Source organism: Marmota marmota, unplaced genomic scaffold (assembly GCF_001458135.2).
Source record: "Marmota marmota marmota unplaced genomic scaffold, marMar, whole genome shotgun sequence".
NCBI lineage: Eukaryota > Metazoa > Chordata > Mammalia > Rodentia > Sciuridae > Marmota > Marmota marmota.
The window spans coordinates 1,828,479-1,853,998 of NW_026000222.1; the positions used below are offsets into that span (position 1 = coordinate 1,828,479).

Sequence of the window (25,520 nt, forward strand, 5' to 3'; positions counted from 1 at the left end):
AAAAGGCCTCTCAGGGCCTTTAAAAAAAAAAAAAAAAAAAAAAAGGTTTTAACCTGTGATGGGCCCCAGGCCTCCTCACCTACTGCCTCCTGCCCCCGGCTGGCTCTACAGCGTTCTAATTGGCAATGCCTGGTTCAGTCAAGGAACTTAAATAAGATGGATTTTGAAAGCAGATATCTCTAAGAGTGAACGTCAGAATGTAGAAAAAGGAACCAACAGAAGAAAGTCCACCAGCTGGGTATAGAGAAAGACTGTCTGACCGTGACTCCAGATCCCGATGGAATAAAAGAAAAGAAGAACCCATGTAATGACATTAAAGTTCATCGTTTTCATGGTACAAACACCATCAACAGAATCAAAAGACAAGTGATGGATGGGGAAAGAACATTTCCAATGTAAATGTAGATAAAGGGATAATGTGACTTAATACCTAAAGGATGAAAAATCAAAAATTCGAGGGAAACGAGACAAAAACCTGATTGAAAAATGGGTAGGAAGCAGGGTATGTGGTGCATGCCTACAATCCCAGCAACTTGGGAGGCTGAGGCAGGAGAATCACGGGTTTGCAGTCAACCTCAGCAATGTAGCCAGGTCCTAAGCAACTTAGTGAGGCCTTGTTTCAATATATAAAGGGCTGGGGGTGCAACTTAGTGGTAAAAGTACCCTGGGTTCAATTTCAATCCCCAGTACCAAAAAAAAAAAAAAAAAGGTCAACCACGCACAGGCAACTTAAAGATACAAAGTGACATCCCCTCTGGTTTTCTGACCCTGTCAGAGACCCCAGATCCTGTTATCATTTGATAATTGTTTCTGCTCAAAGTAGATCTAGTCAATTCTGCTGCTGCAATGTGCCGGTGGCGTGGGCTATTTCCAGATATCCGCCCACCCATAGGCACAAGGGCTCTGCAGCCTGCAGTGCACACCAGCCTTGCTCACACAGCTTCTGGAGACAGCTTCAGAGGACCTCACAGGATGCGTTTCATTGTAACAAGAGTATCAGCTTCTGCTTAGCTACTTGGAAGGAGGGAGAGTGGCGGTTTGGCTGAGCTCTGGTGTGCTTGTTTAAAGAGAGACCTCGGTATTCCGGAGTCATACCTTGCTGCCCAGACAGTACATTATCTGCCTTTGGAATGTGTTTTTCACCACAGTGAATCTGCATGTATCTCCTCTGGACACTTCCAGCAAGGCATGTGGCTTCGCGGGAGGGCAGTGGGACTGACTCTCCATCTTCTCATACCGCTCTGAAACTCGATACTACTCTGACCCCTGCAAGCCAGCAGAGGGGGCAGATGTGGTTCAGCCTGGATGCCCATCATGAGGGGATGGTCAGTAGGCCATGGTTTACATAGACAACCAGATTCCAAGCTGTCCTCCAGGCCATGATGTAGAGTCACAGACATAGAAGGACATTTGAGAATTCACAAATACGGAGCACTGTCTTACTTTCATAGAGTAACCAGGATTCTTACCATTTTTTTTTTTTGGTAAAAGTATGTACACATAAATATATAATTGTCTAGAAGAACATTTTTAAGTTGGTGGTGACTGAGAAGGTGTTTTTGTGACTTTCTATTACTTCTCAGTGAGGTATGATATCTTTACAAGGAGCATGTATTGCCTCGTGGACAGACAAAACGACAATATATAGGTTTGTAAACCCCTAACTTATTTACTTGAAAATACTTCAGAAAGAAAATGTGTGATACAAGTAGGAGCAGGACCACAGTGGAGGGGACTGTCCTCTGGGTCTGCTGGAGCTCACACCTGCGGCCCTAGCGCGCCCGGTGGACATAGGAGGGCGGCCAGGGCAGGGCTTGGGCCAACTGGGCTTCCTTGCATGGTCTGGGCTCTAAAACCGATCTTGTCCCTGCTGAAGCTGCCCCGTGGTGAGGGGTCACCATGCTGCTCCTTACCTTTGGAGCATGTTTGGAATTTTCTATAATAAAAAGGAAAGTTAAACAGACCACTGGACGCGGAGCACAGTGGATCGCCTGTTGACTGTCAGAGGACACCTTTGCTGTGGTGCAAGAAGCAGGGACATAGGAGGAGCCACAGGCACCCACCACAGCTGGGTCTGCCGCATGCCGTGGTGAAAGTCAGAGCCACCGGCTGGTGGCCTCGGGTTGATGGTTTACCCTTGCTCAGCCTCCACTCCCCATCTGTAATCAGGCCCACCATGTATACAGGAAACTCTAATTACTATCATGATTGCTGTTGTTAATTAAAGCAGCCATGCCCCAAGAGCTGCTGTCACACGTGTGTGTCGGGACCACCCGGTTGCTAGCACAAATGCAGATTCCAAGGCTCGAACTGCAGGGAGCGCCCCTCCTTCTCTGGGATCAGCTTAGGATTCTCGATTTTAAAGAGCCCAGATGATGCCCACTGGAGACAAATGGCATCCAGCCCAACACTAGACTCCCCAGACTGCTGTGGATAAAACCGTCTCTGGTGGAAACCAGGGCTTGGCATCACTTGGGGACAATTGCCCAATTATGACTGCAGGTGGACTTTGTCAGTGATCATGGCTAGAAAAACTGGCACCAATAAGACACCTTTGGAGTCTCCAGTTTGCAGAAATAGCAAATGAACCATGTGTCCTGTTTGTGATTTCCTTCGGGAGGGACAGAGTCTGTGGATCATGGACCTAGGTCAGGCTCCAGTTCCAACATGAGCAGACAGCATGGCCTGAGCAAATTCCTTGACCGCTCCACACCCATAAAATGGGAATAAGGATGGAGGCAACGGGACCTGCTGTATGTCAAGGTGGTGACCACACGAGGGGCCAGGAGCCCAGGCAGGGAACGAGAATCATCACAGAGCAGGGTGTAGGCCGTGGGAAAGAGGGATCCCCAGGGGTCACACCCTGAGGATGCACCCCAGGAAAATTCAGTAGCAATCTGTGCAGGGAGCTTCCCCATGTCCTCCAGGGAGCATGATGGACACCATGCTCACAGGGCACTGATCTCAACTCTGCCTCTCTTGTCCCAGTCCCCACTGGGCCTCCCCAGGTTTCCTCCTGGGCTGGACTCTGACCAGTTAGAGGAGAAACAAGGTGTTGGTGTCAGGGAAGGACTCTGCACTTTGGAACAGTAGGCTGATTGATTTATAGTCCCTCCTGGTCATCACCTGCAACCATCGGAGTAAGAACTGTCAGTTCAGATACCAGAAGCAACCCCATACATATGTGTCATGCCTTTGTTATAAAATAATCATCTGGGTGAACTTGTGGCTTCTGCTCTCAAAAATAAAGCAAGTTATATTGCATTCCAGCCTATGGAAGGGACAGTTCCCCCTTCTCCCCACAGTCTTGTGCCCAGAGGTAGCCAAGGACTAAAGATGCAGACAGGGGCTGGGGATGTGGCTCAAGCGGTAGTGCGCTCGCCTGGCATGCGCGGGGCGCTGGGTTCGATCCTCAGCACCACATAAAAATAAGGTGAAGATATCGTCCACTTAAAACTTAAAAAAGATGCAGATAGACATATCTGGCTGCCCTAGATTAGATCATGCTCTGAGGACAGGGGCTCCTGTCCTGTCAGCACAGCCCCCTGCCCAGTCAGGCCCAGGGCAGCTGGGGCCCGAATGCCCAATGAACTCAACGCAGTGTGCTCCCTTCTGCACACCCAGCCCCCTCCCTCTCCTTGCAGCCCTGCTTTCCCAGAACTGGCTTGGAGGTGTGCACACCTTCTGACCTGGGCCCGAGCCCAGGGCCCTCTGTCTCCGCCCAGGATCCCCAAGCCCTCCACAACGCCAGTGGCTTCTGCAGAAGGGGCAGCAGGTGGGGAAATGCTGAAACAGTCAGGGGTCACCTTGTGCATGTGCAGAGCTGGGTGAGAGAGAGCCCCAGAGCCCCAGTGGCAGGGGCTGTTGGGGATGGAGCCCTGGGCTGCAGGGCTGGCATTTGGCACCTGGCACCAGCATCCAGAGCCTCAAGGCCATCCACCCTTTTCCCGAGGAGAAGCTGATGGACGAATGGTCTCAGGCAAGGAGTTGAGGTGGTCATCTCCCATCCGTGTGCAACCTACCTTCCAAGACCCCCAAACCTGAAATAGAGAGGTCTGATCTTGGAGGGTAAGGATTTAATATCCATTATGAGCTGAATTAAGTGGAGCCGAACTGAAGTTTAGGGGGATATGACACTGAATTGGTTTCCTGTGGGTGCTCTAAAGAAAGATCGCAAAGAAGTGTGTGTGTGTGTGGGGGGGAGCTTAAAATAAAGGATTCACCCTTCCACAGAGCTCTGGAGGCCAGGAGTCCAAAGCCAAGGTGTGAGCAGGCTGAGTTCCCCCTGAAGGTTCTGCAAGACCCTTCCTGCCTCTTGGGGTGCACGGTGGCCTGGGCATCGACGACCCCTTGGCTCCAATCTCTGCCTCTGTCTTCAAGTGGCCTTCCCCCTAAATCTCTGCAGGTTCTTTTCTGTCTCTTGTAAGAAGAGTCCCTTTGAATCTCCAGCCTTTGCTAATCCACTGTATTCCTGATCCTTACCTTAATTACATTCACACAGACCTTGTTTCCAAACAAGGTCAGGTCCCAGGTCCCAGGTGGACAAGGAATTTGGGGGGATGCTATTCATCTCAGTTTGACATTAAATATCAAACTGCACAGCAAGAATTAACAAGAAGGCGTTGGGAGCTGGGTGGACCTGGACCAGGGGTCCTGCAGGCAGGCCTCTGCCCTCTCAGGTCGCAGGGACTCTGGTCAGCACTCTGACTTCTGCCGCAGCTGGCCACTGGTTCCTGGCTCTCTTTCACAGATGAGCAAACTGAGGCTCAGAGGGGTTGAATGAGTGGCCAGGCCAGAGCTGGGACTGGAATCCAGGTGTGCATGGTGCCCCTGGGGCTGGGCTTGAGAAGCCTCCTGCAGTGAGAAGGTCCAAGATGCGTCCACTCAGGGGGGCCTCCTTTGTCAAGAGGACAAGTTGTTCCTGTGCTTACTCAGATCTTAGATTTTGGAATGTGACCACTTCCTTGGAATCCCATAAAAGAACAAGGCCCAAGAAAACAAGGAATAACTCAGTCACTGGTTGTGGGGGGCACACAACAGTCCCCCGATGGCACCTGTGCTGCTGGAAGCCACCTGGCTCTAACTCCATGCCTCTTCTCCCAGCCTGACGAGAGCCCTGGGGTGGCTCCTGGGAAACATGCCTGNAGAGGGACGGCGTGTACCGCTGGTTCTCGGAGCTGCCGTCGCCGCAGCGCGTGGAGTTCCTTTGCGGCCTGCTGGACCTGTGCATCCCGCTGGAGCTGCGCTTCCTCGGCTCGTGCCTCGAGGACCTGGCGCGCAAGGACTACCACTCGCTGCGCGACTCGGAGATCAAGGCCAACAACCCGGCCGACCTGGGCAGCCTTACCAACCTGACGGACGAGGTGGTGCGCAGCAAGCTGCTAGTGTCGCTGGCGCTGTTGGGCTCGGAGCAGCGCGAGGCGGCGGGCGTGCTCTACCGCACGCTCACGCACATCGACTCCATCATCCACAACTACGGGCTGCAGCTCAACGAGGGCCGCACTGGCGATGAGTTCCTGCTGCTCTTCACCATGGCCTCTAACCACCCGGCTTTCAGTTTCCATCAGAAGCAGGTCCTGCGCCAGGAACTCACGCAAATCCAGAGCAGCCTGAGCGGCGGCGGCAGCAGCGGTGGAGGTCCCGGGGGCAAGAGCGCTCCCGGGCCTGGTGGCGCTCTGCCCACCTGTCCAGCCTGCCACAAGGTGCGTGCATGCCCGTGCTTAGGGGGATGATGATGACTGGAAGAGGCCATCCCGATTTTGCGCCCAAGCCCGTACTTACGTCTGCACCCCAGGCTCCAATCCACCCCAGATCTGCACCCTAAGGCCCCACTCCTGGCCCCCATCTGGAACCCCAAGTCTGTCCCCAGTTCTCATCTCGCATCCGAAGGCCTTATCCCAGGCCTTATCCCGGTGTCCCAAGCCCGCATCCCAAACATTAGTTGCCCACCCTCTGCGTGACCCTCTGGGTTGCGACAGGGTAGCGAGCGCGCTTGCGGTCAGAGTTTCTGGCCTCTTTGTCCTGTTTCACATAATTTCTGGAAAGGCGATAAAGCCTTTGCCCCCTTAATCGGGCTCTTGGATGACAGATTAACAGTACATTGTGTCGCCTTGGTTTCTCCAAATCTGGTGTTTATTACCAGAAAAGGAAGGATTCTGTCTGTGCCAGAAGTCAGGGCGAGATGGGGCTGAGAAGGCGCTAGAACCTTGGTTGCCACAGGGCCTGGTCCCTGCTGCTGGGCCTGGCCCGGCACAGGTGTCTGCGGCGGGCGGGCGGGCGGGCGTGCGCGCAGGTCGTGGCAGGTTCGCGTGTGCGCGCGCGAATACTAGGAGTACGATGTGCGCGCGAACGTGTAAATGTGTGTGCGTGCTTTGTGTATATCTGTGTGTGCATGCGTGCTGTGGATGTGCGTGTCTGGTTGTCAAGAACCAGTCTACTGTATGAGAGATTTTGGAGCCTGGACCCCATCCTGCTCAAGAGTTATTATTGGCACCCACCTTGTCCCGGGATGGAAACCCAGGGTCTTAGGTTAACTTATAGATCTCGTCTCCACATTGAAAAGGAAGGGCAGCTCAGGTCATCCACTCAGAAATGCAAACTTTTTGTTTAAATGTTTTGAAAGTGCTTAAATACAAAGTGTTTGGGGCTCACACCATTTTTATCACACTGTACCCCGCCCCCAGCCCAGGGCCAAAATTTTGCTGTTGGAGAAAAGGCCTCTCTGACCAAGTGTGGTGCCTTAGATTACACCCTGGGTTTCTTTGGAAGGTAGGAGGGTCAGCCAGGGCCAGTCTGCCCAGTGCCCTTTGCAGCGTCTTTGAGCTCTTGACAGGACAGCCTCTGTGGAGTGGCAGGGAAGACTGTCAGTGAGTGGGGTCCTTTGAGTCCTTTGGGCCTGAGCTTGTGGCTTTTCATCCCCCGCCTTCCTCTAGGAAGTGGTTGTGGTCCATGTGTTGGTTTTTATTGCTGTTGAATCGTTTTTGGTGGCACTTCCCCCGAGACTGTGGCTTTCTTGGATTCCATGTTGAGTGTCAGGCAGACAAATGTCGTCCACATGAACAGGAGAAGTGTGGTTGCTGGTAGTAAGCTCTGTCAGCTTCGAGGGACCAGTGAGTTGTCGCTCGCCTGTACTTATGGCCTCCCCTTGCTGTTGGTCCTGTCTCCGCGCTGGCCCCTGATGGTGTGCCTCTGTGAGGGGCTGCGTGGCGTGTGCGATGCATCCCACTGTGAAGGCAGTGGAGGAGGGTTCTTCTGTCGGGCAGTGAAGTAAATCTGGAACAAAAATGTCTTTTATAAGAGAGCGTTTTTGTCAAGTAGGAATCTCTTTGATGAGATGAGGGGGTAATCTATTCCTCCTACACACCTCCCCCCTTGGAGGCCCTGAGCACTGAACTCAGCAGCTTCTGTGACCTCTGCCAGAAAGCTCCATGTCTCAGCGTCTCCTGGTGGCTCTGCAGCAGGCCTGCCTTGAGGACTGTTCAAGTGACAAGTGTAAGGCCCAGCCATGGTCCCCGGTGCTTCCCTCTCCTCCCTGACTGCCCGGCTGTTGAAATTCGTTTTTACAGAGATGCGCTCTGCGTAAGTTGAATGTTTGTTATCTTGCTGTGAGTGTTGATGTTGATGTTTTTTACACGGATTTTTGAAGAGTTGCTTTGGATGGTTTTTTTGGTTCATCTCTGGAAAGTTGGAGAATCCTACTTGAGCTTTGATAATGAAGGTTATAACGATAAGTCAGGGCATTGTTTGCCTGTTTGAAAACAAGTGCGGTTTCTGGTTGTCCCTGTATCCTCCCTGCCCCATGGAACTGTGGTTGGCTGTTCCTGCTCCTTCATGACTTGAAGGTTGGAGCCTGATGCTGAGGAGCCCTATTGCCTGGAGTGGGCGGCAGGTGAGGTCAGCCACCAGGGTCTCCTCCTCTCAGTTCCTCTGCACATAGAGCCCTGAGGAAGGGCCTCTTTTCGTTCTTTCTTGAACTCTGAGCTTAGAGACTGTGCCTTTTCTTTTAGACATAAAAATTTGGATTGCTTCATAAGTTCTCTGTCTTATATAAATTTTTACTGCTTCTGTGTTTTCTTTGATATTCATTATTTGCAATTTTTTCTCTAAACATTCACTGTTTTTCTTTAAAAATGCTGTTGCATAAAGAATTTCTAGAAGAAGATTAGAAGCAGAGAGCTTTTCTTAAATTAAGCAGATGTTTTACTTGCAGAAAGGAAAATATAACAGTAACAGTGGTGGTAGAGGAAAGTGATTTCACGGCGCTGAGTGTCTGCTAACTGCTACAGGTGGCTCCTCAGACAGGGTGTTCCAGGGTCTTAACACGCAGGAGTCTGGGTTTGGACCCACCACTGTTAATTGTTTTTATTTAAATAGCCAGAGATTTGGAAACAGCTTGAGATCAGGCCCTCTGGTCAGTGGCGGGTGTGAGCGAGCTCCTGTACTGCAGGCTCACCTCGTGCACTGTGTGGCGCCTGCCTTCAGTGTAGTCGGACTGTGCTGCCATTGCCACTGTGTGGCCTCCGATCATTTGTGTCACCCAGAAGAGACCCTGGTACCCATTCTCCTTTCCCGCTTCCTAGCAGCCACTGGTCGATCACCTCCTTGCTCTCCCCATGGAGGTGTCTCCTGGTGATTTATATGAATGGAGTCTTGTGTATTGGCCCATGTGGCATCACTGAGCGTCATGTCCTCCTTGGCCTTCTGCATGGTGGCCTGTGTCAGCTCCTCACTCTGTTTTGTGGCTGAGGACTATTCTTTGTTTACACTAAGTTCATACACACTTTGCTCATTCCTGAGTGGCTCAGGTTTGGGTTTTCACTGGCTCTGTTTTAGGTTTTTCTCATGGCTGACTCCCTTTGACCTGGCTCCACAAATGGCCCTGGGAGCAGTCAGCACACAGCTGTCTTTAGGGAGGGACCTCTTTCTTGTGATCCATTGCTGCCTGGCAGGTTGCTGGGTAGATGCTGTGCGACTCTGTCCTGAGTGCGTGTGGCACTCGGGGAGAGGTGGCAGAGCACAGTGCAGTGGGTGGAGACCAGGTCTGGGCCTCCCTGTGCCCACTGAGCTGCCCCTGCTGCCTCCTGATGCAGATGAGGTGTGCATTTTTAAGATGGTTCTCCAAGTGCAAGGTGCAGGGGTGCTTTGGGGCCAGTGGTCTCCCTTGGGTGTCTGTCAAACTGTATGCTTCTGGAACTGTCTGCTCTGGTTCACACATGTGTGCCCAGTGTGGCTCTGTGGGGGTTTTCGATTTACACAGATACTGTGACTAAACCTGCTAATCATCTCTTGTCGAAGGTAACGGAGCTTACACGTGCTGCTTTCGTGAGCTCTTAAAACCTTGCAGTTCAAAGGTGGAGCATTGGACAGTTTGTCCTGTGGCTGTCGTGTGAGGCGTAAGGGGCTTCACGGGTTTCTCCTTTGGCTCTGAACCCTGCCTCTTGCAGCTGCAGGCCACCTGGCATTCCACGGGAGTAGATGTCCTGTGCAGCAGCTGAGGTTGCCGCGGATAGCTGTGGGGGAGCTGGGACCTGCGGGCACCGTCTCCAGTGTTAACGGGTTCTTTGGGCAGCTGATGTTCGGCCAGTCCCTGACCTTAGGTCTGTCTCATTGCCTCACTGGGGGCTTCCCAGGAGGGGATGCCTTCACAGGTCTAAAGGACTGCCCTGTCTTTAGAGTGAGGCACGTGGCGGAGGCATTTGAGCATTCTGGAGTGCAGCTTTAATTGTTTTCTTGTTGACAGCAAAGCCTGCTCCCATCTTGGAGCTGCAGAGCCCTGCCTCTGCCACACGATGGCTTGGACTGATGGCTTGGACCGTGTGACTGTTTCACTGCTGTCCTTTGCCCTCCCGTAGATTCAGGCCGCTGCCTTCCATGTGAGCTGGCGCGCTCGCCTCCCCCGCAGCAGGCCCGGCTCCTGGTGTGCAGTGTGTTCTGGGTGTTGTGTGTGAGACGGGAAGTTTGCATCACTTACGTATGATGAGTAATGTGCCACTTGCACAGGGGGCAGACGAGCCCACTGTTGACCTCAGCTTGCTTTGGCCTTGTGTCTGTTGAGTTGAGACTGCGACTAAAACAGAGGAGACAGAGCACGCTAACTACTCGTTAGGCCTAGGAGAAACAATTCTGTTTTCGTACCCCCTGTTGGTGGGGTTAGGTTTTAGAAACAGACCTTGCCCGGGCACTCGGGCACTCGTTCTGGTGGTGGCCTCACAGGGGATTAGGAACTGTGGCTGAGGCTATGAGTTAGATCTCGGGAGGAGGCTGACTTTGGACTTTAGCCTTAACTTGGACAGTTTAGAGATCACTTTTATCCAGGTGGTTTTTCCTCTGGTCTCTGCAGATGTTTTGGTTGTGGAGAGACCTGACCCTTTGTAGAAACAATGATATTGAAAGTGAAGGGGTGCTCAAAAACTACTAAAACAGGTAGATTGTTAGCAGTCTCCATCTTGTTCTGGTCAAAGAGGTCTGCAGTTATCTGAGGTGGGACAGGACCAAGGCAAGATAGTACCTTTCAAGTAGTCAGTCTTTTGACAGCTGTGGGTAGTACTGTGGGCAGGATTGGGCTAGAATGTGGCGCCCATGGGGTTGCCAGGGATGGAGGGGCTGGGGTGGCATGCTCCTGCCCCTGCACACCCACCTGTCGTCCTGCTCTGGATCTTATGGACCTTCTCCAGGCTCCTAGGAAACCCTGGCCTGTGAAATGCCTCTAGTGCTCTTTGCTATTCCTTATCTAAGTCTAGTCCTTCGCCTCGCCTCTGTTTTGGTCCATTCCTGTTTCCTCAGGGACATTGCAGGGTCAGGTGTCCAAACTTGCCATTTCCTGTTTCCCTCCTCCTCCCCCTCAGCAACCTTTGACCGCTGCTGTTTTTCTGCTTGGCCCATAAATGTGTTCCTGGTTCCCCGAAGGCTTTAGAGCAGAACGGAGTCTGCTGCACCCCGCCCCTCTCGCAGGTCGTCAGTCTGCACTTCCAGGTGGCCACTTCCAGGTGGGCCACGTGGATGCGGCAGGTGGAGCCTGCATGCCAGACACAGCAGGTCTTCTCCCACGTACCTCTGGACAGCCTGGACGGCACGTAGGCCCCCCCAGCTCCCACCCTCAGTTGCCCGTCCGTCCGTCCACTGTAACCGCCCTTTGTTCTCTGACCTCTTTGGCTAAAGCGGGTTCTAATCAAGGGAATTCAGTACTTTCTTCAGAAAAACTCTGGGTAGGTCATAGGATCAGGTGAGAAATTGCAAAGGTACGAAGGGTGTTGGTGAGAAGCTGGGGCCAGGCAGTGTTCTGGTCCTTTACCTGGGCTTGGGCGGCTTTGATTGTGCGCTTAAAAACCAGGTTCCTGGCTGGGCATGTGGTGGTCACGCCTGTGATCTCAGTGACTCGGGAGGCTGAGGCAGGAGGGTTGCAAATTTGAGGCCAGCCTCAGCGACTTAGCCAGACCCTGTCTCAGATTGAAGGGCTGATGCTCTGAGCACCCCGGCTCAGTCCTCAGAGCTGCCCAGGGGAGCCCGAGGTTCTTGCCTCTCCCCCTTCATCCAGTCCCCTCTTAGCAGACCACACAGTGCCTCGTGGAACTCCCTGGAGACGCCTTCGTCCTTGTCCTGCTGCATGGCTGCCCTGTGTGGATGTGTTATTGCCCTGTCCTGTCTATGGACGCCAGGTCCCCATTTTACTGTTTGAAACAGTGTGGTGTCCTTTGTGTGCCATGAGCATGCCCTCCACGACATGACGGTGGCCTTCCCCCGCAGCCAGGACTGGTGGATCACCTGGGTGCAGGTCCAGAGGTGGAAGGGAAGGATCGCAGGTGGCAAGAAAAGAAGAAAACAAACCCACGTTACCATCCCCTCAGGGTGACGCAGGAGGTGTCACGGGCTCTGTGCCCTGCTCCCTCTGCTGGCTCTTGTCTTTGTGTGGCAGAGCCCTTGAAGCCCCTCAGGGACAGTGCTGGGAGTTGCAAGGGCTCCTCTCCCGCAGTCCTGTAATGTGGCTTTGACATGCAGTTTATTTTTTAATATTTTTAGTTGTCTCTAGGCCTTTATTTATTTTTATGTGGTGCTGAGGATCGAACCCAGGGCCTCACATTGAGCCCCAGCCCCTGACATGCAGTTTTTAAGGTTGTGTGTACCAGTCTTCGTTGTGTGACTTCTGGGCTTCGGGCAGGAGTGGCGTTCGTCACATGTTGTGGTTTTCATGTGGGATACTTGTTGCTCCGTGTGTGCGTGAGTTGCCGTGCATCACCAGCTCGCTTGCGAAGGCACCTCCTGTGGGTCTCGTGCTCCAGCCTTGCCTGCCGCCTTTTTGCACATGAAACGGATCCGGCTGGAGGTAGCTTGTTGTGAGGTGCAAAGCTAGGTTGATGTTTTCTGCCGGGTGACCGGCCCTGTGCCCTGTGCCATCTGTCAAGCGCCCTCTTCTCCCCCCAGGGCTGGGGCTGCCTCCTGTCATGGTGCCTGTCTTCAGTGTTCTGGACTCTGACTGGTCAGGTCACGGATGTTTCTGGTCCCTTCCTCTCTTGGACTTGCTATACACTGGAGTCTCTGCGGAGGCTTTTGGGTTTTGTTCTGCATCAGTGTGGCTGCAGGTGGCTCCTGGTGGTGGCTGGCTTTCTCCAGCGTCCCTGGACTCTTGTCCCTGGGTCCAGTTTGCTTTCCTGTACTGTGGATGGACAGTAGTGTTCCTCACACTTCTTCCCTCTCTTCCTCTTTGCTCTGTAATCAGTGATGTTTTCAGCTGTGATTTTTGCCAGTCTCATAGATGAATTAAAACCGTCCACGTAGCTGGGTGCAGTGGCACACACCTGTGATCCTAGTGACATGGAGCCTGAGGCAGGACGACCGTGAGCTCAAAGGCAGTTTCAGCAACTTAGTGAGGCCCTAAGCAGCTCAGCGAGACCCTGTCTCTCATCCCCTGGTTGGGATGTGGCTTGATTAAAAAAAGAAAAGAAAAAAACAAACCCATGTTACCAGCCAGAGCGAGCTCCCAGGAGGCCTCAGGTGGCTGAGGCTGGGCAAGGCCAGCGCCCTCAGCCCGCTCTCCCCGCTCCCCACTCGCAGAGCCAGGTCTCCCACCTGGAATGGGCCCGAGTCCCGCATTGCTCACAGGTGTGTCCTTCTGACCGCACGTCCTGGCCTCAGCCGTGCGCTCAGATCCGCAGACCTGGCTCCTCCCCCTGCCTTCGCTCCCATCCACACTTGTGTGACAGTCACATGTATGGCACGCTTCTTGTAGGCACACTTGGCCTTGGGGCATTCTGCCAGGGAGTCCGGGCACGGATTAAAATAGCGTTCAGGGAGCAGGCATGACCCCAGCCCAGTGTAACTGCTGTCCCGGGTCAAGCACACGTTGGAATGCAAGCCAGGGTCACATCCCTGTTAGAACTGAGTTCGTGTCAGTGATAAATTCTGTAAGGAACAACTTTGTAGCTGCTCTGTTTGATTTTTTTAATCAAATTACCCCAGAACTTTGGTGCCTTAACTTGTTTTAGAAATGACAGTGACATGCCCAGCTTCTGACCTTGTCCTGGGTTTGGCCTTTGTGCCCGCTGTGCCCTGGCCCTACTCCCACCCTCACTACATCCCTGGAACCCCTGTAGTGGTCTGGTGAGATGTGCTGTGCAGGCCTCTGCACCCCTGCCCTCACCTGCAGTTCCTGCTGTTCCCGCTCCTCTTTCTGGCCCGAGCCTTTGCAGATGCTCGCCTCTGCCTGTTCCACTGGTCCTTGCCCTGGGTCCATGTGCTGTGGGAGCAGGTGTGCTCCTCTGTCGTGAGCCAGACCACGACTCTCCCAGTCCCACGACCCTCCCAGTCCCACGACCTAGTGGTCCCCGTTTTCTGGCCTCTGCCTTGATGTCAGGCACTGCAGCAGGAGGAGGGCTGGACGCTGGGGCCGACACTTGGTCTGTCTCTGTCTTTGTGCAGCGACTGTCCTGCTGTTCCGTAGCTGCTTGCGCTCGTGTACTTTAACATCTGGATTCACAGATGAGAAGGGAGAGTCCTTGCCTGATATTAGGGATGTTTACATAAAGATGTCAACAGAGTTACTAGAGAATTCCTGTCTGCAGGTGCCTTCCCGACTCACGGTGAATCTGACTAAGACCCTCGGGAACCACGGTCTGGAAGGGTTGAGCTGTTGGGGAGGGGAAAAACAGCCCCTCCTCAGTCCCTGGGCATCTGCATAGAACGTGCAGGCATGGGAGTTGCGATGGCCCCGTGGGCAGCTCTCGGCAAGCCCTTGGGGTGCAGAGGGGAAGGTGCCGGGCGCCCTGTGTGGCATCTGTCCTCCTGATGCTGGTGTGGAGGCAGCTGCTGGCCCCACACTCGCAGCACCTGGGTGTGGGGCCTGGGAGGCTCTCACTTGGGAGAGCATGAGGCAGGCAGGGACAGGATGCTGCCCACAAGCACATCCGCATGCTTGGCCTGTTGGTGGCTCAGATTTATCCTGTCTCATTTCAGCAGTGAGTGAGGGGACACAGTTAAGCAAAGATGGTGTTGCTAAGTGGCTTTTTTCTTTATGTGAAGACAGATTGCATAGGTACCCACATACGTCACCTCATGGTGGGGTGAGAGGGGTGTCTCGAGGCAGGGGAGGGGAGGGCACCAGTTCCCTGTGACTGGGAGGTGGAGGAGGGTGTGGCCGCTGGCCACCAGGCCCTGGCTGCTTCTTACCCCGGGCTCCAGTGTTCTGCAGTTGTCTCATTTAAAGTAAAAGTTAGGTTTAGGGAAATGTGCTTGTTTTAGATGGGTCATTTGTGTTTTGACAAGTGTGTGGACCTTTGTGACAGAAAGTCCCCCCATTCCCCATTCAGTCCCGCCTTCACCCATCAGGCCCCTCCTCCTGTGCTGCTTCCGTGGCTCGCTCCAGACGCTTCCTTTAGTGGACCACAGAATCCCATCTTCCTTCTCTGCAGCCTTCACTGCTGGCCTGAGGCTGACCCGGTCCTGCCTCCAGGCCCTTCTGAGGGTGGGCTGGATTTCACCTGTGCTGGCCCACCGCCTGCTTCCCGAGTCGTGAGGAGAGTGCGGCCCCCACTGTCACCCCGCCCTGTCTTCTCCCTGGAGGGCCTGCCACCGCACCCTTCGTCCTGAGCCTTCCCTGCCGTTTCTGTGGGCTTGGGGGGCTGGCACGAAAGCCCTGGATTCCTGGGTCAGGACATGGTCTGCTTGTGCCCTGCTGTTGGGGAGTGTTGTCACGGGTGCAGGATTGGGGTTGGTGATGTGTTCTTGTAGCTCTTTCAAACAGCTGTGTGGCCGTAGCCGGCCTTGGACCCAGGGCATCTTATTGTCCCTGTGTCATTGTCGCTGTCTTGGGTCAGACTTAGGTTGTCTGTCTGCCTTGGGCATGTGAGAGCTTGACTGTGCTGTGTCCAGGTGTCCCTGGAGGTGTCTGGGTGTCTCTGAACCTGGGGCCCGAGCCCTGGCTGGCTTGTGCTGGGTGTCCCCGGGCTGTGGTGAAGGTGTGCGCTGCAGACACGGCCTGTGGGTCCCAGGCCCTGATCGTCCTCTCCAGGCCTCTCGCTGTCCTTCACATTGGCGCCTTTGATCCATCTCCGGGTTTGCTGGGTTTGTGCTTCCACCAGACTGCGTTCAGCGCATCGGTGGTTCTCGGTTGAACAGAGCATTTCCTAGTTGTGAAGTCTCCATCGTAAAGCCCGGAGAGCCCGTTGCGTGCTGCTGCAGCTCAGCAGCCCTCCTGCTTGTGGGTCGCGCCTTTGTTTGTTGGTGTGTCTGGGAAGTGTGATTTGTGTCGTGGATCTGGGAGCCACGTGTGGTGGGCACTGGGGCCTTGCTCTCCTCCTGCTGGCCTCGGGGGTGGGACTGGCGGGCTGGTCTGCAGTCCTTCCCGGTGGTGTTGCTGGACAGCTGGCAATGTCCATGCTGTCCTTGTCTGTGCTGTGTGGTGCCCCTCCTTAGGGCTCACAGGCAGACCTGGGTGTCCCTCCCAGCAGGGAGGGAGGCCTCACTGTGCTGCCTGAGCCCCTGGGCTTCCTGGCCCTCCAGCTGTTCCTCTGATGGACACTGGGCGCAGCCTGCAGACCAGGAAGCCCGCCAGGTGCTCATGCCTGTCCACTTTAAGCTGCGCTTGCTCTCGGCCCGCTGGGTGTGCTGTGGACGTCTGGGACGGGTCAGCACCGCTGCTGCATCACCGTGGTGGGGCCAGCTGCTCTTGTGGCCCGCAGGCGGTGCTGAACACGCCCCTGTGCTCTCGGAGGGCCCAGCTCTCCCTGAGGAAGGGGCTTCTCCCCTCCTGGAGGGGCTTTCATAAGGGGAAGGAGCTGCAGAGAAGCGGTGAGGTTCCTGCCTCCGAGTCAGAGGGTCCATTTGGAGAATGTGGATGAGCTTGTTCTGTAGGTCTCTGACCCCTCGTGGTGCTCGGTGATGAGGAGAGGTAGCCATGTGGGTGAACCTGTGGGAGGAGGGAGGACAGGTGCCATTTGCCTGTGGGGGTAACGGTCTCATCACAGGTGACCTGCCTGTCTTTTCTGAGGCATCCTTGGAGCCCCCCCCCCCTTTCCTGATCTCTGCCTGTGTGGCAGAGCGCCAGGGGGCTGGTCTGACCCTGGGCAGGATTGCTGGTCACTCTGGGCATGGACCATCTTTGCTGGTCCTAGGAACCTGCAGGGTGTCGTTTTGCCCCAGAGGGACTGTCCCCAGAGGCCATAAGCTCACGCTTTAGTGAGCTGGCTGCTTGAATGGTCCTTCTCAGGTAGTCCAGTCTGGTACTTGAAACCAAAAAGGGTCATTATGCGTGGTTTATTTACTGTGGTTCAGCCAGTTTCTCCAGGAAAACCCCAGTATTTGAACGTACTTCTGCGCTGGGTGCGGTGGCATGTGCCCAAAGTCCAGCTACTTAGGACACTGAGGGAGGAGGATTGTGTGAGCCTGGGAGTTTGGGGCCAACCTGGGCAGCACAGCGGGACCCCATCTCAGAGAGAGGGGCAGATAGCCAGGGAAAGGAAGGAGAAGGGGGGACGCGCTGGCCAGATGAGTGCAGTGACAGTCCGTGCTTCGTCTGTCCCAGTGTCATGGTCTTGGATGTGCCGGCAGGGAGTGCCCACTGTGCCCACTGCAGGTGCAGTGCCCGGGAATGGCAGCCACCCAGCCACAGCTGTTCTGGGAGGCGCGTGGTTCCCCCCAGCTTCTCCTGGGGCACTTCAGTGTCACAGTGTCCCTCAGCTTATTCCCATACGCTGGCCTGTAGCGTGTCCTGTGTGTCCCCTGCGTGTCCTGTGGCGCCTCACGGCAGCGCCTGGGCTTTCTCCAGCTGTGGTGCCGCTTTCCTCTGACCCTGCCCCTGGCTGGGAGTAGAAAACACAGGCCCTGGAGTGGCGAGTGGATGACCCTGGTGCGCTGGGCAGAGGCCCTTCCTGCCTGCCTCTGTCCTTGTGGTGTCCCTGCCTGGAGTTGTGTAGCAGTGGATGGAGCAGGTTCCATGTGACAGGTCCTGTACCTTGGGGCCACGTCCTGTGCCAGCTGCTACAGCCCGCTGTGCTGCAGATGTGGACACACGGGTATGGAGAGGGCGGTTACTTGCTGTGGTTGCATGCAAGTGCTGTGCCCAGGCCTCTGCTGAGGGTGCTCTGCAGGCCCATTCTTCAGTCCTGGGGTGGCTGGTCTGGAAGATGTGTCCCATTGTCCTACTGAGGTGGAGAATTTGGGACACGGGTTGGCCCCAGGCAGAGTTCACAAGTGTGGCAGGGCCCAGACGCGGGGTGCTGCTGCCTCGGCTCCTGCAGAGGCTCTGGAGGGGTGTCCTGGAGCTGTGGCCACAGGGCTCGATGGGGGCAGCGGGGGTCGGATCCCTCTGCACCAGCAGGGCTGCGGTGTGCCTGGCACCCGTCCCCCTCGTCCTGCTGTCTGAAACGAGGAGAGCTGAGAGCTGCAGACGTCGTAAAAGGCAGGTCTTTAGGTGGACAGTCTGATTTGGGCAGCCTCGGCTCTGGGTTGGCCTGTGTCCGCAAACAGCTTTCACTTTTAAGTTGTTTCCTTGTTCAGGTTTCTAGAGACACATAATGACTATTTTAGTAAAGTGCTTACATGTCACTTTTCTGCTTGTTTATTTGTTTTTTCGCATCGACTTAGGTGTGTGTAGCAGGTGCTGCTCCGGTTGCACGGGCTGGGAGACCTGGCATGCGGGTTGTCGTATGTGACCGGCTGGCAGGTGGCCCCAGCCCCAGCTCCCCTCAGCACCCCCCAACACAGACACAGCTTGCAGCCTGGTAAGAGCAGCGACGGCCGAGTGGCGGATGGGCTCCCATTTCAGAAATGCCTGTGTGACTTAATCGCAGGCTTTTCCCCAGTTATAAAAAGGAGTGACTGTTGTTTATAGAAAGGTTGGACAAAGCGAGAATCACTGGGAGGCTGGTGCTGTTGACATTTTGGCTCCTTCTTGTCTCTTCCTCTTCCCGGTGCTCCCCTCCTCTGCCTCACCTGGGAACGGCCGGGCTGTTCTGGAGTCTCTCCTGGGACACTGCAGAGGCGTTCTGAGGGCAGGGAGGTTAACACGCCTGCGCAGGTGCCGCCCTCAGCCGGGCTGTCTGGGTCTCCTTGCACACAGCCTGTGCCACAGGTTCCTCAGGTGGGGTCAGGTGGGCACGTGGCAGTGACGTCTGTGCTGCCAGCTGCCTCTGCTGTGGGTGGCATCACGCCTGCCTGCTGAGAGGGTGAGACCACTGCCCGTGTGCCGAGCCCAACTTGGACTGCAGGCTGGGCAGCGGGTTTCCACCTGTCGCTGGTCTTGGTGCAGACATGCATCTGTCGTGGTATAGGCTCTTTTTTATTTTTTTTAAAAATGATTTAAGTTTTTTTATGTATCAGAGATTGAACCCAGGGTTGCTTAATCTCTGAGCTGCATCCTCAGCCCCTTTTATATTTTACTTAGAGAACAGGGTCTTGCTGAGTTACTTACACCTCACTAAGTTGCTGAGGCTCACTTTGACCTCGAGATCCTCCGCCTTGCCTCCCAAGTTGCTGGGATGGCAGGCTGTGCCACTGCACCCTGCTGGTAGAGCCAGGCTGTATTTAAGTGGGTTTGCCTGGAGGAAGAGAGACCTCTGCATCCCGTTATGGGAACATGGGACCCTGGGTGGCTGTTTGGTGCCCTGCTCAAGCCCCTGGGCCACGCAAGAACAGGTGGGAGGCTGGAGAGCTAGGAATCTGCTGCCTGGCCAGAGGCAGAGGTCCAGCACCCAGAAGAGCCTGCGGGCTGTGGTGGGCCTCACCGGGAGACCCTGTGTGTGCTGCCCGCAGGGTGCTCCTGAGCTGAGCGCAGCAGGCAGGCGTGCGGCTGCTCTCCAGTCAGCAGGCCCCGCAGCGCGTACGGTTCATCCTCCCAGAAGCCGGTGAGGTAGGCACTGCCACACCTGGGCTCAGAGGGGAACGTGAGGTGTGTGTGAGGAAGGCTCCCATCAGCACCTCAGCATGCCAGCGGCCCTGCCCGCTGCCATGCAGGCCCTGGGGTGTATTCTGCTGTGCCACCAAGGGGGCAGTCCCCAGCGTTGGCCACGCAGCCTTGGTGAGGCGAGGAGCTGGGTTTGGTGTTCCTCCTTCTCACGTGGGGATGATGTGACCTGTGGCTGCGTGGACTCCCGCACAGCAGGCAGGAGCTTGTGCAGCGTCCTTGCCCCATGGGGCTTCTCAGTGACGCTCCTCTGTGGCCCGGCAGTGTCCTACACTCGGGCCCGCGGTGTGCAGCTGCTTGGAATCTGGGTCTTCCCCGTCCCTTCAGCTGGGCCCGCCTGTCTCCCCCCTTCACAACTGGTTGTGTCCAGCGTGCGGGTGTCATTGTGTGGGACCAGTCGCACGATGGCACCTGTCCTCCTGTCCCACAGTGGGACGGTGCTGTCTCAGTGACCTTGCGCAGATGTCCCTGGGAGTGTGAGGATGGCATCTGGCTCTTTGCAGCTGGTCCCTGTGTTGATGTTCCGGATGGTGTGGTGGCAGTTCCCATGGAGAGCCTGTGTCCTGCGGACAGGGTGGCCTGTGTGCTGCGCCCATCCCTTCAGCGCTTTGTCCCACCGCGCAGCACAGCCAGGTTTGCCGGCCAAGAGTGGCTGCTGCTTTGCCAGGGTTTGTGTGAACTTCTCTGTGCCACTTTCATGCATTTTTTTGCCCTCCTGCCTACCCGCCCACCCTCTGCCTGCCTGCCCGCCCATCCCCTTTCAGGCACAGTTGGCAGATCACAAAGGGTCCATGTTGAGGTCCGTCTTCAAGAACTCAGTGGGCAGGCATGCTCCTGCGTTTCAGATGGATGGCACTGTGCTCGGTGTGAGGGCTGCCTGGGCATGACACAGTGGGGACAGACTTGCCTGTGGACGCTTGGGCTGGACTTGGCTGCGGTTGGGACAGCGGAGGCTGCTTTGGCCCCAGGGGAGGGCTTCTGCCCTCTTCGTGCACAGGGCTTCCTTGGAGGCTGGCAGTGTCCCTGGCCTCTGCGGATGTCGGTAGAATACCCATCTCCAGTTAAGACCACCCAGGTGTCTACAGATGTCCCCTCAGGGACAAAGCTGCTGCCAGTTGAAAACTCTGGCCTAGAGAATAATGGAAAATCAGATTTCTTGCTTGAAAGGATAAAAACATGATTCCAAGTTTAAGGCCCGTCTGGGCAACTGAGACCTTGTCTCGGAATACAACAGGGGCTGGGATGTAGCTCTGGGAGCACCCCTCGTTCAGTTCCAAGAACTGCAAAACAAAACAAAACCAAGCCCAAACAACCACACAGGAAACAGGAGGAGTTATGAGAATCACATCACATCGAGTTTTGAACCGCTGCAGTTGGTGGTAGAGAGCTGTTCACAGGCATCAGAAGAACCGGAAGAATCCACATGCATGTCTTTAGGTGAAAAGAACCTGGACCCTAGAGACGGCAGGGATGTTCCTATCAGGACTCCCCTGTGACATGCTTGTGTCTGGCTCAGTGGCCAGTGCTCCTGGGGAGGGGAATGGCCAGGGCTTGGGCCAGGAAGGCTCCCATGGTAGGTAGGACACCTGCTGAGGGTGTCCTACAGCAGCCTGCCCTGATGGGAGATGTGCCCGCAGCACTCGGAGACTGTTTCCAAACCAGGCCAACCTGCTGTGACCCCTGGAGCTTGGAAGGACATGACCCAGCCAGCTTCCCTGCCCCTGAGCAGGGCCCTGGCTGTGGGGGTGGGGACTGGCCACAGTTGTGCTTTCTCTAGCCTGTAACTGGAATCCAGCATTTCCTGCAATTATGAAAGCAGACAGAGACCCACAGCAGTCCCAGCAGAGCCGTGGCCTGTCACAGTGGGATCACAGGCACCTGGGGTCACTGTGCAGTGAGGCATCGCCCAGTGCTCCTTGGAGGTGACCGTGGACTCGCTCTCAGTGGTGGAGGAGCTCAGGCAACTGTCCCCAGCCTCACTGCCTGGGCTTGCAATCCGCATATCATGCATCTGAATGTGTTTGTGGGGAAGGGTCAGTAGATGTCCTTGGATGGCCGCAGGGTGGCCAGCACAGTAGGAGGCTGAGACCCTTGCTCTGGCAGCCTGTGGCCGTCTTCCAGGGGCCTCTGGATGCCTGCTGGTGGAGGACAGCCGGCTTTGGAGGCCCCAGCCCTGGTCATCCTGTCTTTCGTGGCCACTGTCTGTTAGCATGTTCTATTTATAAATGAAATGGACTGCTAAAAATTAGATTTCTACAAATTGTGCTTTTGGTTCGCAAATATTAAAGTGAATTTTAAACACAAAGCTTTGATGAAATTCACGTAGGGTTCTCTTCCCATGGTGTGTCGCCAGCATTCCAGAAGGTGTTAAGTCTGAGGGTGACGCATGACCCCAGGATCCTGCCCAGGGCACTGGGCACAGGCAGTGTGGTCCAGCTCTGAGTGTCTGTGTGGCCACCACGCTCTAGTTTACCTTGAGATGCTCTTGCAAGGTTCGCATCACCTGGAATAATTGGAGATGCAGAACTGCAACCCCCCAGACCCAGCTTGGAGCCCGTGCCTCACCACCCCCCAAGGGCACTCTGCACCTAGAGGTTGGGGGCAGCCGCTCATCTCCACAGCTGTGACGACAGGGGAGCTGCGGAGCCCAGGTGTCTAGACCGCATCCCACAGGGCACCCCAGGTGTGTGGCAGCCCTGGAACCACACAGGTGGAATGTGCCCTGCGTACCTGGTGGCTGCTCCGCGGCAGACCCGCCTGTGTTGGGGGGCCAGGATGGAGATTATGAAAACTTGACTTTGAAGTGGAGGTGCTTCTTTATTTACCCTGATTAAATTGGATGGTATGTATTTTACAGAAAGATTGGCACCTGCTTCCTGGCAGGCCTGTTCTCAGTTCAGGGGATCCTGCGGTGAGCAAAACGAGACGCCACAGACCCCTGCCCCTGCTGGACCCCAGGAAGTTCTGTGCCACAGTGACCAGTGCGTTTGGACGGGAGGGCAGGGAACAGCTAGTGCAGAGGCCCCGGCAGGTGGGACACAGCGTCCTCTTTGGGAAGAAGGTGATCCGTGGGCCAGGCTGCAGGGGCAGGCAGCAGGACCTCAGTGGGCCGTGGCGGGGCGAGCCCTGGAGAAGGAGGGTCGGCAGCGGTACAGGGCCACGTGTCGTCATTCCCTTGGAAACAAAGCAGGAGACTTATCCAGAGAATCTGGAGCTGGGGGACGTCTGGCCAGGGGGAGTTGGGTCTGTTGGCCTCTGGGCAGGAACGGAAGGCAGTGCTGGGACCCGTCAGGCCCGTCTCCTGCACCTCCAGCTGCCGACGGGCGTGTGGGCGAGCGTGAGTCAGAGAGCATCTGAGTTGAGCTGCGTGGGTCACGTGGGCAAATGAGCCTGACCAAAAATAACCCAAAACAGCATTTCTGGGAATCGCAAGTGAAGGCAGCTTTTAATGTAAACAAAGGAGCAGAGAAAGACGAAGGCCGTTGGAAAGAATGGACGTCTGCAAAGCTGAGAAGAACTGCTTTTGGGAAATGCTGAGGAGGACACGCGTGGCGTCCAGTGGCTGTGGTTTTGCAGTGTTTCCTTTTTTTCCTCACATCAGAGGGAAGCGTGTGGTCTGATTGGGCAGCTTGCAGCTTCCCCAGGCTCCGGGCTGTGGCGGGGACCAGCCTTGGGCCTTCCTGTTGATCCTCGGGGAGCACTTCCTGCCGTCCCTGTGGGCAAGCAGTGCTGTCCCCATGTGAAGCCTGTGCCTGGGTCAGCCTGACGATCGGTTGGCACTGCGCACAGAGCACAGAAGGCCCTCCCAGAGCTCCTGCCTGGTTGCGTCCCCATACCTCAGGGCTCAGTGCACAGTAGGGTTGAAGGCCACTGCTCAGGCCTGGGGTCGGGGTCAGTTGCACTCCTGTCTGGGCAGGTGCTGCTCTGCTGGCCAGCCACACTGGCCCCATTGTCTCCGTTCTTGGGACCAGGTGTTGGGGCTCCACACCAAGTGGGTAGCAGAGCCTGCAGGTGGAGAGCCAGCAGCCAGGGGACCCAGTTGGCTGCAGTAGAGTTCAGGTCTCCTCCGTGCTGCCCCAGGCCCGTGTTTCCTGTTGGGAATGAGCTGGCTTCTCCTGGGGTGGACTCGTGCCCCGCCTCTGCTTGCTGGGTTGTCTTGGTTGCTGGGAAGGGTTCACCTCTGGAGTGCTCAGGCGTTGGCTGAGGGGGGGGTCTTCTGAACTGGAGGAGCCCACCCTGTCAAGTCACTAGAAGTCAGTAAAATGTAACTTATTTTTGTTTTCCTCCACAGTTGATTATTCTACTTAAAGTATCTAAACTTGTGAAGTCCTGTGTTTCAGTGTACATACAGTGAGGTCACACTCCGCAGCACAAAAGAACTTACAGAAATTTCTATCTAGTGAACCTAAAGAATTTACTTCTATCAAGTAAACCTAAACACTTGATTTTTACATTTGTGCATTTGAGTCAGAAAAATATGCTTTATATGTAAAAAAACCTTCACCTTCACGTCACATTAGATGTTGGAACTTGACACCTACTTCAGTGTCATTTAACCTACTGACACTTGGTTCTTAGACATCTCAGACTGCTAGGTTCTTGATGTTTTCTCAAATTTGTGCTATGAAGTGAAAAATCTATAGTGATGTTCAATGGAATAAAAGACTCCAAAGATCAAATGGAAGTCTCTCATTTTATATCTGCAAAAGTAAGCTTATGAAAGTATAAAAAGAATTATCAAAGTGTTAAAAAATTTGACTTTCTTGATAATGCCTTGCGATGTTATCCAGAGAGCCGGCTCTCTGGAGGAGGCTGTGTGCCTGGGATTTGTTTTACGGAGTTCCACGAAGTTAAAACTCGCCTGGCCTGGGATGTGCGGCTTTTCCAGTCGGGCCCCTGCAGCTGTGTCTTTGGGTCTGTCTGTAGGGGCCGAGGCTATTTGTAGATGCTCAGTGTAGACACTGGGTCTCGACGGGTCTCCCCAGGGCTCTTGGTTCACCAGCCCTTGAGACTGGAGACGGCTGCTCAGCCAGCTCCACGGAGTGCTACTCTCTCCCTGCCTTTAGACATCTTACGTCATTCAAGGTTTGTAGCGGATAGTGTCCGGTCCTGTTGTCATTTGTGTTCTAGGGAAGGGTTTTGTTTGAAGAAATATAAAAATAAGGTTTTGCTTCGGCTGGAGGTTTACCACTCATGCCCCTGGGCTGTGGGATTCTGTCTTGTCAGGCGAACCGCGGCCCAGGACAAGCCCCTGTGGTTGGGCTGTTCAGTTCTGGTGGAGAGGAATGGAGAGGTGGAAGTTCTGTCTTTCTTGGGAAGTATTTATCCTTACAGTAGTGGTTCCTGTTTTATTAAAAAATTGAAACCAAGGCCGGAGGCATGAAGGTCATTCCAGGTTAGCTAAATGGAGAAAGTAAGATGGCCGTGTCTCTTTCCCCAGATGGCTCCGCGACCAGAGGCCCCGCTGCACGGCGTCGGCAACAGCCTGGAGAAGGCGCTGCACACCTCGGCACATTCCACGGAGGAGGCGTTGCCCAAGAGGCCTGTGGGGAAGCACGGCAAAGGTGGGTCACCTGGGCTTCTGCGGGCACGGGCACGGGCGCTGGGTGGTGATGCGTCTCTCGGGCCTTTGGCTGGTGCCCTCTGGGGGCCCAGTCAGGGAGCAGTCTCTGATTCTGCAAGTGACACTGAGCATGCTTTCGCACACTGCTGTGCTTATTAAGAGGAAACGAGGGGACCCAGCTCCCTCCAGCCCAGAGGAAGCCTTGGGTTCTGGAGCAGTGCTGTCCCCGAGTGGCCTAGAGTGTGGTGCCCTGCCACCTCCTGCCATGCCAAGTCCTCCCCCTGCCTGGACTTGGTGCTTCTGGGCACCTGTGCCCCATGGCCCCTGGTGTGGCAGCGTAGCCCAGGGCATGAAGCTCGGTAGCTGGTGGGGCTGTTGTGGGGGCGTTTCACAGGAGGCTCTTGGTCCTTGTGGCTGAGTGTGTGACTTCTGCAGCCCTCAGAGAGCCACAGAGCCACGCTGTTGTAGATCGGACTGGCCGTGGGTAGCACAGATGCCCGAGAGAGAGAAGGTGCTTCCTGGGACCAGGCAGGTCCATAGATGGTCCCCGGGGTCTGAGCAGAACTG

General features: G+C 55.3%; 1 protein-coding gene across 1 annotated transcript in view; it reads left to right on the forward strand.

The window, feature by feature from the left end:
* The window catches only part of Zcchc14 (zinc finger CCHC-type containing 14), a 67,635-nt gene that overhangs the window by 3,585 nt on the left and 38,530 nt on the right, over positions 1–25,520 (forward strand). Inside the window, exons 3-4 of the mRNA XM_015495983.2 lie at positions 5,115–5,702; positions 24,831–24,954. Of these exons, the coding sequence (XP_015351469.2) occupies positions 5,115–5,702; positions 24,831–24,954 (712 nt within the window). The remainder of the gene's footprint in view (positions 1–5,114; positions 5,703–24,830; positions 24,955–25,520) is intronic.